At 37.7% G+C, this 14393-nt stretch overlaps 1 protein-coding gene across 3 annotated transcripts in view; it reads left to right on the plus strand.

The window, feature by feature from the left end:
* Positions 1-14393, plus strand: part of GRB14 (growth factor receptor bound protein 14) — a 58241-nt gene that overhangs the window by 29499 nt on the left and 14349 nt on the right. For all 3 annotated transcript variants that reach the window (XM_077181489.1, XM_077181488.1, XM_077181490.1), the window contains 3 exons: positions 3618-3774; positions 8162-8283; positions 10439-10513. In XM_077181489.1, the coding sequence (XP_077037604.1) occupies positions 3618-3774; positions 8162-8283; positions 10439-10513 (354 nt within the window). The remainder of the gene's footprint in view (positions 1-3617; positions 3775-8161; positions 8284-10438; positions 10514-14393) is intronic.

Below are 14393 nucleotides of genomic sequence, written 5' to 3' on the forward strand. Positions count from 1 at the left end.
GGAACTTCCGAAACAGATGGCATGAAGATTCTGAAGAATCAGACTTGGACACCCTCTCTTAAAAGTCTATGAACACTTAATTTAATTATTGTAGTGGAGATGACGGTTGAGTGGGGAAGAAGACTCGGGGGAGTAGAGTCCAGCTTTGCTTCTCTTGCTCCTCCCTCCTCCCACATTGCTTACCTTATGTGCTCTTTTACTTATTCTTTTATAAAATTGCTGATTTTTTGCTTCTTCTGGTTACTTTTTCATGTAAAAACAAGGGTCTTCTTTCTATTTTCCTTTGTTAAATATTTGATTGTATTTTTCACCATTTATTTTACATTTTGAGTTCATTTGATTAGTGAAATATGAAAAATAATATATTTCATTTTGAAGCAACATTTCTTATAATAATAATTTTTGGAGGGATAAAGATGCATTGCACATAATTCTGGGGTCTTGGCTGATTTTTAATATATTGAAAATCTGAAAGAGAACATGTAGGAATGCTGTACCTCCTTGCCTGCTCCCATAGGCAGTGAAAATGATTAATGCTTGTCATGCTGAGCTTGGAGTTTTCCTCTTATAGGAAAATCTTGGAGCTGCTTATTTCTTACTTCCAGTGACTTAAATATAAGCTATTGAGGTGTTTCTTTTTCTAGCCTTGGGAAGAACTAAAATCTCCTTGTATTTATAAACTAGACCGGAAAGAAGATTTCAGTGCTGCTGAGACAAGTTTTTCTGCCTAGTAATAGGTATAGTCAAGGGAAGTGAAACAGCTTGCTTTGGAGCAAAGTTTGAGAATGTAGGGTATGAAAACTGTAATGAGAGCTTGGTCTCAATTAGCAGCTCTTTTCTTGTGTGCTACTTCTCAGACAAATTTTTCAGGGAAAAAAAATTGGAAAAAAGTGGAGATGACTGGCCAGTCAAATACATGGTGAGAGCCACTAATAAAAGTAGAGGTATCACTCAAGCTTGCTCATTTCTGTAGGAAGTCAGCATAGCTGCATCTTTAGCATAACTCTGCCACCCTTTAATTCTCAAAGCATTTTCTACTTCTAGGAAGAGAAGTATTGCAACATATTTCCAAGGAAAAATGGGATTTTGAATTTATCCTTTTTCATCTGATCCACTCCTCTTGGAATAAGTACATTCCTAGCAATCTTACAGGAGACTTTGCTTCAAACACAACACCAAGTGCATACTGAGCAACTTCTAATTAAAAAACCCGCTCAAAGATCACTCTAAGTGATGAGATTTACACCAATTTGTTAAGCAAAATGTGTGACAGAAGTTGATGAGTATCTATTAGGTGACTCTTGTCTCCTGCTGCATCTGAATCCCTTGCAAGGAAGAGAAAAAGGTCACAGCATTTGTGTTTTGTAAGGTACCCGATCGTAGCTGTGAACTGGGGTGATCTCTTCTCCTAGACTTGAGCAGGATTTATTTCCCTATACTGAGAAAACTGACTGAGAATACTCACAGAGAATATAAACTGGGTTTTTTCTCATTGTTTTTTTTGTTGTGTTGTTTTGTTTTGCTTTAGCTGAGCTCCAATAGTCCAAGGCCACTTCCAAGGCTTCCCACTCCCTGAGCTGAATGGCCACAGGCAGCTCATTATCATGACTTGTGTTGCTGTCTCCAGCATTTTAAAAACTCTTTTTCTGTTTCTCTAGCAATAAGAGTGAAGTCATCTGCACTGCGACTCTTAACCCTTTTAAAAAGAATTTCTGTTAAAATATCCGTCAAGAGCCTCAGCATGGGCTGTACGTGCTCTTGCTGTAAAATAAGCATATCACTGAACTTGATGAGTGCCTGGGGAAAACTGCAGTTGCTGCTCTGTGCCATAGAGTCCCTAGCCAGCATGCTCACATGGATTCCCACCCTGGCTTTATTGCAAGAATATTGGGAAACAGAATAGAATATTTCAGCTGGAAGGGACTTAAAACAATTGTCAATACTTGGAAAGTTACTTCAATTCTTACCTTTGCTTTCATCTTCTCCACTGTCTCTCTCCTTTCTGGCATTTCAGCCTGTAAAATCCTTTAGGTTCAGCCTGACATAGACTTGCTGGACAGACTAATGAAGCTGTCTGTGACCTTCAATGCTGCCCACAGTAGGACCTATTTTAAGGTGATGGGATGCTTTTTCCTCTAGTCACCCCTACAGCCCTCCATCCCATTCACAGTGCACCCTGCCAGACACATCTTTTGATTTCATCTTTGAATCATTGTAAATATTGCAGGAATTTAAATAATTCATGTTGGTTTATCCTGAATGGCCAAACATAATTTCTGTGTGACTGGAGTAGGACTTTGTGTGTGTAGAGCCAGGCTCTGCTGCAAGCAGGCTGCATTGCTGCTGGTCTCTCCTGCTTAGCAGTGGGAACACTGCCAAAGCATAGATGTCTTACAAAACCAACCACAGCCATCCCCCATGGCTGCTTTGGCAGTATTAAATTCAGTAGCAATGTGGTCTTTTTGCCTTTTGGATTAAATGGAAATACTGGGCTTAGGCCTGTGGAAACATTGGATCTTCTTTCTCTGAAGACTTCTATTTCCCTTGAGAGCCTCAGCTTTGAGGTGGTTGATTCATATGTAGGGAGAGGTTTTTCAGCACTTTAGGAGCATGAATTTAATGTTTGCCATATCCTGAAGATTGGTGTTGTGGCAAGGGTGGCTGAATATTGTATGGGACTCTTGACCTGTCAACATTGATTAGGTGCAATATTAACCAACCACTGTTGGTGGGAAGATGCAGGTGGTAGGAGATACAGTTGGAGTTTCCTGCTCACTTTCCTACCAACTTCAGCACAAACCAGAGAGGGAGCTGCCTTGACAAGTTAGGGCACAGTACATTGCTGCTTGTTTATTAGATGCTTGAAATGAGCGTGTATTCGGTAAGGCAGCTGTTAGGGATGACTGACAGTAACAGGCTTGTTTGTCTTTAAAGTGAGAACTTGTATCTTGCTGTTTAATGAGGGATTTACAATGGTATTTAGGTTTTGTGCATAAATTTCAGGAGAGTTTTGTCTTGCTTTCTCATGAATATGGATAAATTCAATAAACTGAGAGGAGTATTTTGTCAGTTAAAAGCATCTTGGGCACCCTTTAAACTGAGGATGTGTGTGCAAGAATTCTAGTTCTTGTTTGTCAAAATTTGAAGCCACTCTGTAACATCTCCTGTTTTACTCTCTACAGAACTGTGAGCATCTTGAGTCTGATTGCCATTCTCTGAACTAACTTCTTTATCAAATCTTTCTACAGTTCTGCAGTCGGAGAATTCTTGAATTTCACTGTTTATGCTGTGTGGTTTCTTTTTCAGCTTATTAAGAATGTACAGTTTCACTGCATTTATTTATCTCTCCATTAATGATTTTTTTAAGCTAATGTACCAATCTGGCCAGTGTCCTGTGGCAAGGGATATCCTGGGCCAAATTTAGTAGTGGAATATTCTTTGCTTGGCTGTTTTGTTCTCAATGATGCCATTGCACTAAAGAGGAGTGGCTGCCTTTCATGTTGCACTCTGGATGTGTGGGTTCTTGTCTCAGTCATGAAGCTGAGAGAGCAACATACATGGAGTAACTGAAGCAAAGATTAAACTTACGGATATTTTAGAGTTTTTATTTATTGCAGGTAATCAAAGTGTATAGTGAAGATGATACTAGCAGAGCTTTGGAGGTACCGAGTGATATAACAGCCAGGGATGTGTGTCAGCTCTTGATATTGAAGAACCACTATGTTGATGACCACAGCTGGACTCTCTTTGAACAACTTACCCACACAGGTTTAGGTAAGATTAATAGGATATAATGAAATGATGGTAAATAAGGTGTCTGGTTTTCATTTTCACATGGAAGTACAATTCTAATAGAAAGGCTTGGAAGCAAAATGATGGGAAGTTTCTTCTGAATTTTTTATTTTTGGGGTTGTTGCTTCTGATTATTTTTGAAAGCATAGGTATAAGCTAGATTTTTTTTCATGGTACATTTGCTTCACACTGCTTGATCTGTCTCTGTAAGAATGATTTGGAAGACAGTAACAGTTAAAGTTCTCACTGAAAAGTCTTCCTTGTTTTTATCTGGCAGCTCTTTCTCTCTTATGGGTGGTATTTCCTGCTTATCTCTAGAAAGACTTGGGTTATTTTTGTCAGAAATAAAATCCTGTTTGTTCCTAACACACTTGAGTGAAATATCTGACATCAGGGACTGAAAGAGGTTACACAGTGCTATTTTATCTTTACTATAGGATTTGGTTTTCAGAAATAATATCAGAGTGGGCTGTCAGTATTTTCCTTCACTGCATTCACTTTGGCTAGATTTATGGTGAACTCTGGGACAGCGCTACTTTAAAAGGAAAACAAAACCATTCCTCCAAACTTCCACTTAGGACCAGTGAGCTGCATTGAGGCAATGCTATGTGTAGTACTTTAAGTTGCTGGTAACAAGATGTTCTGAAATTCTTTCACTTTTTCAGTGTTCCTCTAGTGTAGTTAAAACTTCTCTTTTTCTATTATACAGTTCAAAATGTGTAATCTGTGGTTTCAAAATAGAACATCTGATCTCTGTTCCTTTTTGAGGTGTATAGGTGTACTTTTGCAGTATAAAAAACATAAGGCAAATTAATTTTAGGGAGAAAGGGGATGTTTGCAGAGATGTAAAAAATGCAGAATACAGGAAAGACTTTCCTTAGCAAGAGAGGAGTTTAGAAGCCCACTGCTGGAAAGTAATAGAACTGAATCTCAAGTTAGACAATCTTACTTGCTTTTACAGCACGGTGTTTCAGTACTGTGTTGTGTATGCTTTTGATAGGAAATTATGTTAGGAAAAAATCTACTAGAGGACAAATGCCAAAGAAATATGGTTATAATTTCACATCACTCAAAATTTCCATATTATTCTTGAACTTTGGCACTGTACTAGAGCTAAAAAAGGTAGTACTTCTGCAACTTCAAGGGCAGTTCCATCTGCTAGTGCAAAGTGTGGCTTGAAAAAGAGGATGTTCTGGATGCCTTCCTGCATTCTAAAATATATAGAAAACTCCATGGAGTTCTTAATTCTCAAAAGAGACTGTGCTGGTACCTGGTAACCCCAGTGCTGTTGATTTAAAAAAATGTACACAGCAGGAACAAAAATCAAACACCCCCACATCTCCCTGACCACTCTCTCCTTCCCCCCCAGATATTTAAATATGGCTGAAAACTATTCTTAGAGTCCCTTTCTTCCTCTGGATGTATCTAGGGAATCCAGCCTTGTGCATTTATTGAAAATAAACTTGACTGTGCATCTCTGACTCAATTATGTTTATCAGCTGTATTTTAAGGATGAACTACAAAAGCTAAAACTATTTTCTGCCCTTTTATACTCCTTTATCCTGTGAAGGCAGACACAAACATTTTTCAAATTTCTTTTCTTGCTTTGTAAAATTTCAAAGATATTTGTAACCTTTTGCACTGAATGTATCAGCTGTGAGATGCTTCCAACTCAGAGGAAGGTCAGAGTTAAATCTGGGTCGAGGTTGAAAATGACTGCTATAGAAGAAGAGGTAGCAAAATGGCTTTAGAAAACAGTGCTATATAAACAGCAGAAGTGTTTTCTGTTTCCTGTAGTGTAGCTGGTGTTCAAGTAGTATTGTAACTATTGAAGAAGATGCCTTTGAGAACCATGCCAGAACAATAGTGGCACTGTTTCTCCAGCTTTCTGTATTTGCACAGTACACTTTTTGACAAGTAGTGTGTTTTCTTCAATCTGGAGAATTTCTTGGAAGATTTCAATATCAGATAATTAGTGAAATTGATTTTCCTAATATTATGATATTCTCAAAATTGCTGAAGACCTTCATTCACCATGCAGTCTTATAATTACTCAGCTGCTTTTAGTGTAGTTCTAGAAAAAGGTGAATGCTTAATTTTAAAAGTAAAATAGTTTCCTAGATGATGAGGTTGGCAATTCAACATTACTGGCCAAGGAAAGGAACAATTTGAGATATCCCCTCTGTATTTTTAGAGTACTGAACAATAATGGAGTTATTTTAACAATGCTGGTTTAGATTCGGTTTTGTTAGAAAGAGTTAACGTATTCATCTTGACTTGCTTTAAGTATATTCTTAAGCACTGGAAGAGTAGTTTGAACAAATACTTTTCAAATTATGAGTTAGTTTGGGATTGTTTTCTGTTTGTTACTGCTGTATGTTTTACCCATGTAAATTTGGAAAGTCTTTTTCATCTCATAAGTTAGGGGAATTGGTGTTGAAAGGAGAAGTGCTGTGGGCAAATGTGTGTGTCTGTGTAAATTTCAGGATTACGTGGATTAATAATTCATCCATCAATTAGTGAACATTTTCTTTAAAATCTAACAGCTGTCTGAATACTCCTGAATTAGATATAATTGCATGAATCTTAGTGAGCTGAGCACAATGTTCTACTTTTAATCAAGACAGACATTAATTACATTGCTGGATTGTGCCTTCATTGCTGTGTGGAGGTATCTGCTGAGAAAGTTTAAAAAGGAAAAAATCCCAACAAAACTCCCACCTAGAGCAAAGCATAAACCCACGGTCTCTATATTTCACTTTTCACAAACATATGTGCCCTTGGGTGCAGAGCTCTATTGTTGAACACCAAGGATGGTTGTGCCCTCACTGCTGCTGCCTTGGCAGCCAGGAAGCTCAGCTTTCTTCCCTGCCTCCCAGGTTTTGCAGTAGTGGGGGTTCTATTTTGAATATCTGAAGTTCAGCAATTCCTGCAGCTCTATATATCAATATATTTCAGAACTGTGTCTTTCTGGTATGTGTTCTTTTAACTTGAATGGTTTTCACAATGTCTAAGATCATTGAAAGCAGCTGAAGTGTGCCTAAATTTGGATGACGCCATGTCATCCCTACCAACAAGTACCTTGGTGCTGAGTCCCATACTTCCACTGCAGTTCCCCTGAGCAGGGCAGGCTCTGAAAACAGAACAGTTTTCCATAACTGCTCTCCTTTGTAAGGGAAGTACTATCTTCATCCAGAAATTTTTCCTTGTATACTGAGAAATTTTTCTGCTGGCTGTAAACAGTTTTCTGTTTGCTTCTGCAGCTGAACACACATTTTCTAGGGCTCCTCTTTGAGTAGAGGGCAGTGCCTTGGCCAGGCACATCAGTATCTTTCAGTCTCATTTTGATTTCACTCTGCATTCTTTCAGGTAGTCTGTGAAGGTTGGGAAGGTTCATAAAGCACTACCTGTGACATAGTGCTGAGCAATGTCTTTCTATTTTTTATTTAGTTTAAATTTTTTCCCCACTGGGTGGCTGGAGAAGAGGCTTTTTGAAATGTGTTCTGTCATGTACTCCAATATTAGATCTTTCATGTGCATTAAATACTTCCATAATTAAGGAGGCTGTTGTGGACTGTAGCAGGTGCTCCTCATGTTAGAGATAGCAGTAATAAAGAGATGATAGAAAGGGAGGTAGAAACTCTCCAGTCTAGTTGGAAGACAAACATGATTTGCCTAAACAGAAAGGCAGCTTTTTCATGTCAGCATTTAAGGATTTGATTACAGGGCTGTTTTTGGAGGGCACTCAGGGTTTCAGTTCCTTCAAAAAAGTAAGTTTGCTCAGTTATAAAACATTTTTTGCTGTGGCACTTTAAAAATAAAGAAATATCAGCACCTTTACCCATCTTTTGGGGTGATGCACAATGTCATATTTTTCTACCAAGAAGTAAGTCTTGAGGAAATGGTGTTTTCTTAAATGTCACAATGCCAAGCATTTAAGAGTTTTAAATGTCATCTCGGAGGAGCACTTTCTCTCTATAAAACTGAAGGAAAAAAATGCTGGTTTTAACTCAGAGCTTCAGTTCTTTGCCCTTGCTTCTGAAGAATGTGTTTTGGAAGAGAACAACCTGTACAAGATTTCAAAATGCTTACTTCACTATTTTTGGGTATTTTTTGTTTTCTGAATTTTTAATGGTTTTATTTGCTTCATTTAATCTGGTTACAAAATGGGATTTTCATATAGCATACTTAATCTCTTTTTGGACTCAAGCATTAGTTAAATTCAATGAAGAGTGAGTTAAATTGAATGGAAGTTCAACTTCCCTCCACTTTATCTGTAGATCATGAAAGTTCTTTGGCTTCGGCTAGTCATGAGCTTGATATTTGCTTTTGCATTTTGTTTAATTTTTTTTGTTTTGTTTTCTTATAGGAAGAGCTATAGAAGACCATGAATTAGTGATGGAAGTCCAGTCAAATTGGGTAATGGAAGAGGAAACCAAACTGTATTTTAGAAAAAATTATGCAAAGTATGAGTTTTTTAAAAATCCATTGGTAAGTCCTAATATTTTATCTGTGAAGTTACTGCAGTTACTGTTTCTAAAAAAGTCTTTTTTTGGTGCACACAGATAGTCAGAGTTTAAATTTTTTAGTGTAGCAGGAGTCAAAAGGAATAATCAAGAGGGAATATGTGAAATACAGCAATGTATTGTAGTGCATGTGATCATTGGCTGGTCCCTTTCTTACAGCTGTAAAACAGCCATGTTAATTTTTTATGTTTGAGAGTGATGGGGGCAGTGATTGGGTTTAATTGTATTGAAATTTGCACACGGATGTAAAACAAAATTAAATTTTTGCAACTCACTGAACTTTTCATCAAGTGACAACATAATATAAAATGAAGCAGTGTGAGCAGAGGCACCTGTAGCAAAGATGATTTTATTGTTGAAGTGAAAATTGAATGTTCTGGCCCAGCACTGCCAAATTGCAGCTTCTCCCAGCTGTAGCTAAATGACAACTGACACAAAAGGCCATGAGCAGCCATAACCTACTAGGGGTAAGTGAAAGTGAAGCCAAAGTTAGCATACGTAAGGAATGGAAAGAGAGCATTTATCCTGTAACTCAGGGATGTTGCCAAAGGTTAATGCTGCTGATTCAGACCTTGGCTGATGGCAAAGGGCATGGAAGCAGTCCTGGCTCAGCAGAAGGAACTTACCATCTGGTTGCTCCATGGTGTATTTGGACAACTCCTAATGCTGTCTCTTATAAAACCAGCTTGTTTCAGATGTAAAAGGGAGAAAGAGCAGAACTGTGAGAGGGCTTAAAAGATAAAAAGTGAAAAGGAATTTGGATTATCTATGTATGAAAAAGATAAAAAGGTAAATATAAAGATAACAAGAAATATAAGAGTTTTGGGAATTTTTGTTTGATTGAATTGTGTGTCTCTGGACAAATCATGATAGGTTTGTTCCAGATATGGAGATATCACTATACCAGTGAAAAATGTTTCATCTTGAGATGCTCTGCAGTTAGTAAAGAGGCTTTCACAGAATCACCGAATGGGTCAACCTGCCTGCTCAAGCAGAGTCATTCCAGAGCCCATGGCACAGGATTGCATCCAGAGGGTTTTTGAAAATCTCCATTGAGTGAGATTCTACAACCTTTCTTGGCAATCTGTTCCAGTACGTGATCACCCACATAATAAAGAAGTTCTTCCTCATATTCAGGGGAGACTTTCTATGCATCACTTTCTGTCTGTTGCCTCCAAAAATTAAGTTTATGTATTGTTTAACCAGTGAGTGGAGCTGGCTGTGGAGCGTGGCGGACCTGCAGCTGCAGCAGCTTCAGCAGCTATAGCTAAGCGGAGTTCTTCTGGGTGTTCTGGTCCCAGCTGCAGCAAGAATGCTTTATCACAATGAGTTAATACGAATTAACCCTACCAGAAGTTCAATTTCATTAAAAATGGAAATTGCTGAACATTGTGTGGCCAAGGGAATATTAACTTCAAATTTGTCCAGGCCTTGAGAAAACATTATTTGTGATGGTGAAACCCTTGTCTGGTTCATATCTGCATGACTGTATTGAACACCCCAGCTGCAGGTCTGTCCCATAAACTATCCCTTGAGTTTTCCTTGATAAAAAATGAAACTGGCATTTTAGTTGTAGGCTTTTAACCCCATCATGTTGATGTAGTCAGATTTTTTTTGTTAATTTGTATAATACATAAAATAGAAGATTAAAAAAAAAAAAGAGAGAGAGCTCTTTCTGTGTTAGTGGAAGATATTCCAAAATATTTTACTGGGTTTCTAGTGTAATGAAAACAGTAGAGAACAATACACTTTTCAGCATATTGGTGTATAGCCTCCTTACTTTGTAGCATATTGACTCCCGAGGCAAGTCTTATATGTCAAAAGCAATAGAAATTACTGCTAGAAAAACAACACTAAGGGCCAAATATTGCAATGTGATTTGCACTGGTGTCTGAAACCCTGTTCCAGAGACTATTGATGTTTTCTCAAAATTCTGTGTTTTTCAGCAAATAATATATAGCATGTGCCAAATTTTGGGATGATATTAAGGTAAGCTTAAATTATTGGATCAGGGAATCTTCAGTGTCTTGCACTGCACTGAGAACTTAAAATGCACATACAAGAGAGAAAGTTTTGTATTTATTTCTACAGAACTTTGATACAAGTTCTTGTTGTTACAGAGCTTTTTTCCAGATCATATGATATCTTTTCCAAGTGAGACCAATGCAGCTCTAAGCCACTCTGGGATATTACAGGTATGTAATCCTTGAATGAAGATGAACCAGCACAGCTCATAATTTCCCATTATCTGTGCTGTGTGAGCATAGTTCCTTATTGCTGTTGGATCTGTTGCTAGGTTTTGAATAAGTCAAGACATGGTTAGTAACTTTTTTCCTCAAGAGATAAGAAAGAATGTGTCCCTTCCTGGCAGCTATTATATGCCCACACTTGGAAACTTGGATGTCCTTTAAGAATCAAGGAGCACCAAAACAAAGGAAATACAGTGAAAACATTCAATACCTTTACTGGGTATTTCAGGTGAAAGACACTTTTTCCTTAAATGGTTGGAGGAGTGCTGGAAAAACTTAGCAGCACGCTATGGTAGAATACCAAAATACTGGTGATGTGACACAAATGGATATAAAAAAGAGTTAAATGGTTAAACTTAATGAGTAGAAAATTTAGACTGACTAGGATGATTTGTTAGCTTGAAGGCTACTGTAGCCTTCAAAGAAAATTATGGTAGGTCACTCAGTGTTAGTCATCTTTTAAGCAGGCACAGGATTCTAATTTACAGTGGGAATAATGAAATGATAATACAAAATGACCATATCAGGGATCATTGTCTTACTTTCAAAGGGGGGAAAAATGAGTAATAAAGGTGGAAACATACACATCACTCTTGTTTGCTTGTCATTAGAAAAATTAAATAATAGAAGAAGAACTTCCACTGGTCTTAAGACAGCAGCCCCGTGCATGAGTTTTGGGGATAAGGAATGATTGGAAAGGCAACATAACACAGGATATTTAGGGCAGAAGCAAAAGAAACACAGAAATTACAGTTTTTAAAAAATCTATATGATAAGATCTACCTTAGCATCCAGCACTAAATGAAAACCATTTTAAATAATGAATTCTCAGAGCACCCTTTCATATTAAATAATTATATCCTTATAAAAGTGGATTTTAATCAAGATGTTGAGATTATCCCAAATATAGTAAAAAGTTTTGTGAATTAGATTTGACACACACTAGATTCTGTAAGTAATTTTTACAAACCTACATAAATTTTTTGTGATTTCAGAGGTGCTGCTAATCTAATGAAAATTGTTTCCCTTTTGCCACCTACATAATACAGTTTTTGCACTTCTAGCATAAACGTTTAATTTAGAAAATTTTGTCCCCTATGTTAATAGAAATTTATGTTTTCTCACAAATGTAATTTAGTAGTTCAAAATATAATGAAGACTTATAAGAGAACTGTTTGCCATATATTCTTGTGCAGAACTTCTTTAAGCCCATATTGTGAGATCTAGAAAATGTTCAGAGCTGCTAGGTAAACTTAAGAATCATTCTAAATATATATCTATTACTTGTCATTTTGGTAGCTTGAAAAACATGTTGCAAACTCTCCTCTGTTGCTATTTTGTGTTTCATTTTATGCTTAATTGTATTTCATCAAATAAAACTTAATAGGCACAAAGTAGAGAATACCTTGGTGGATTGTGCAGCCATTGTGCACATTTCAGCAGAAACTGTTGGGTAAATTGTTTACAGCGTGTCACTATCTCCTTGGAAACTTTCATTAAGACAAGTTAATGGGCTGCATTATTATTTGTGATGTGCTTGGTTAAGTATCAAAAGAGACATTAGTTTGACAATTCAATGCTTACAAGTGATTAAAAAATCACTTCTGATACTTTGACATCCTTTTGTGGATTGAGCTGTAAGCAAGTAAAATGTTTTCAAGGTCTGTTTTTCTTAACTCTCATTGAAAGTGGAAGAGTGAGTATTTTGGCTGATGATTTTGAATCAGAACATCTTTGTAGAACAGAGCCACAAAAACAAAAGAGAAGTTGATGAGTCTCCTATCCATTTAGCATGTGCTAAGTAAAAGTACTAGGTCTGGGATATAGTGAGTGTCTGTGTGTACCAAAGAGAGGTTTAATTGCTGCCATGGATTAGCCTACAGAGGAGGTGTGTCACTGTATTGATCAGGGTATGGCAGCTCTGAGACACACTGCTGTATGTGCATGTGTAGTGGCAGGCAGTCTGGCTCATTTGGAGCTTGCTTTAGGCTATTTTTGCAAATTGGATGTTTTAATATATGTCAAAAATGAACATGGTATGACAATTTTACGATCATTATTAAGAGCCAGGCTTTAATTTCTTTAATCTCTCTGCCATAGCAAGTTCCGCTTTCCCTAACCAGTTTCTCACATGACTGCCATTCCAGGCTTCAGGCTGAAGCAGACCTGCTCTGCATTTCAGTCTCTTGCCAGTCTCCTGGATGTTGTTTTAGTCTCCCCATTGCCTTAGTCTGTCTTCCACTCTAGGTTTTGTTGGCCTCCCAGTCTAAACCTTTCAGGTGGACTGAAGTCTATAGGGGACAATATTGAGATTCAGAATCAATTCTTCACTAGAATTACTTGGTGCTCCCAAAATTTTTCAGCAGGTTCAGGGTAAAAATCCAGCTCATTCCCAGTACTATTGGTCTGGATCATGGCTAGCTGTCATCACATCTTTGAAGAAATCTGTCATCAAATTCAACATGATTCACAAAGTCTAGTATAATGATGGCTTTTTTAACTCCCTGAAACACTGCATATGTTTCAACTCCTCAGTGCTGTCTATATCAGCAGCTGAAGGACACAGTGGCATTTGACACCACTCTGCTTATCAGGGTATATATTTCACTGTGTGGGGAAGAGGGTGCAAGTTTATTTCTACATATTGTGTGACCAGTAGTCCCTGTCTGCAGTGTACTATCATTTAGCTCCCCCCTCTTCTTCCAGTACTAAGGATTTTTCTTATTTTTATCTGCATAAACAGGGATCCATTCCTTCCTATAAAAAACTTGTATGTATCTCTATTGAAAAAAAACCCAACAAAACAAGGGGCAACAAAAAAACCCCAACAAAAAGCAAGATGAAACAAAAAACAAGGAAATTTTCTTTCCTACTATAATTCATTTTTGGCATTTATTACAGACATTCAGTTCTCACTCTGAAATATTTTTACTGCTCATCCTTCTGACAGTTAATGGTTTTGACTACAGCTTGTTCATGTTCTATTTTCTCACATAGTCCTCAGCTGTCTTTCCTTAGAAAGGAAAAGATGGATTTAAGATTGCCTTTTTCCTAGCATTACTGCAGATGCCTTGTTTAATTGATAGCATGGGTACAACAGTGACTGTCGAAGCTTAGCATTGTATTGCTCCTCCACTTTGGTCTGCTGAGTAAGAGAAGTGTTTTTCATGACAACATTTCTGGTTTGAAGCTCTTATGGCAGAAATCCTGGGGAAGACACTTGTGCAGGCAGGAAGCCAACCACTCCTTTTAGTTTCAGCAGAGACATTAAAGCCTAAAAAGATGCTCTTTTGTTTTTGCATACATTGGCTTGTTTAGATTTTCTTAAGGCTTTAATTTGACTTTGTTTATGGATTTTATACTTTTTCAGTTGAGCCTGCATATTTCCCACCAGTGAACCTGTTAGTACATGGCAAAAGGGAAGATGAACAGCCAGAACATGTACCAAGACCTACCCATCTGCTTCAGTGTGGCTAAAATAGCTTTAACTGCATTTGCACACAGCTGTGTGCCAGCAGCACGTGTAGCTGGATGTACCTAGGCTTACTGTAATTGAGCTGTTCAGGTGAATAGCAGTGAAGCTACTCATAATGCAGTCCTGGTGGTGGGCTGGGGCACTGCCCTGGCCAGCGGAGCCCTCGTGTTATTGCATTCACACCAGCTCAGGTTGGTCTGCAGCTGGTACTCATGCATCTCACTGCAAGGCCGAAAAACAATAAAAGTCAAAGAAACCTTGTATATCTTGTTGGACTGTATTATTTAGTGGCCAGAGAACTTGGTGTGCTTCTAAAATAGCATTCACTGTTTCATTCTGCTGGAGTCCAGT

The sequence above is a fragment of the Agelaius phoeniceus genome, chromosome 7 (assembly GCF_051311805.1).
Source record: "Agelaius phoeniceus isolate bAgePho1 chromosome 7, bAgePho1.hap1, whole genome shotgun sequence".
NCBI lineage: Eukaryota > Metazoa > Chordata > Aves > Passeriformes > Icteridae > Agelaius > Agelaius phoeniceus.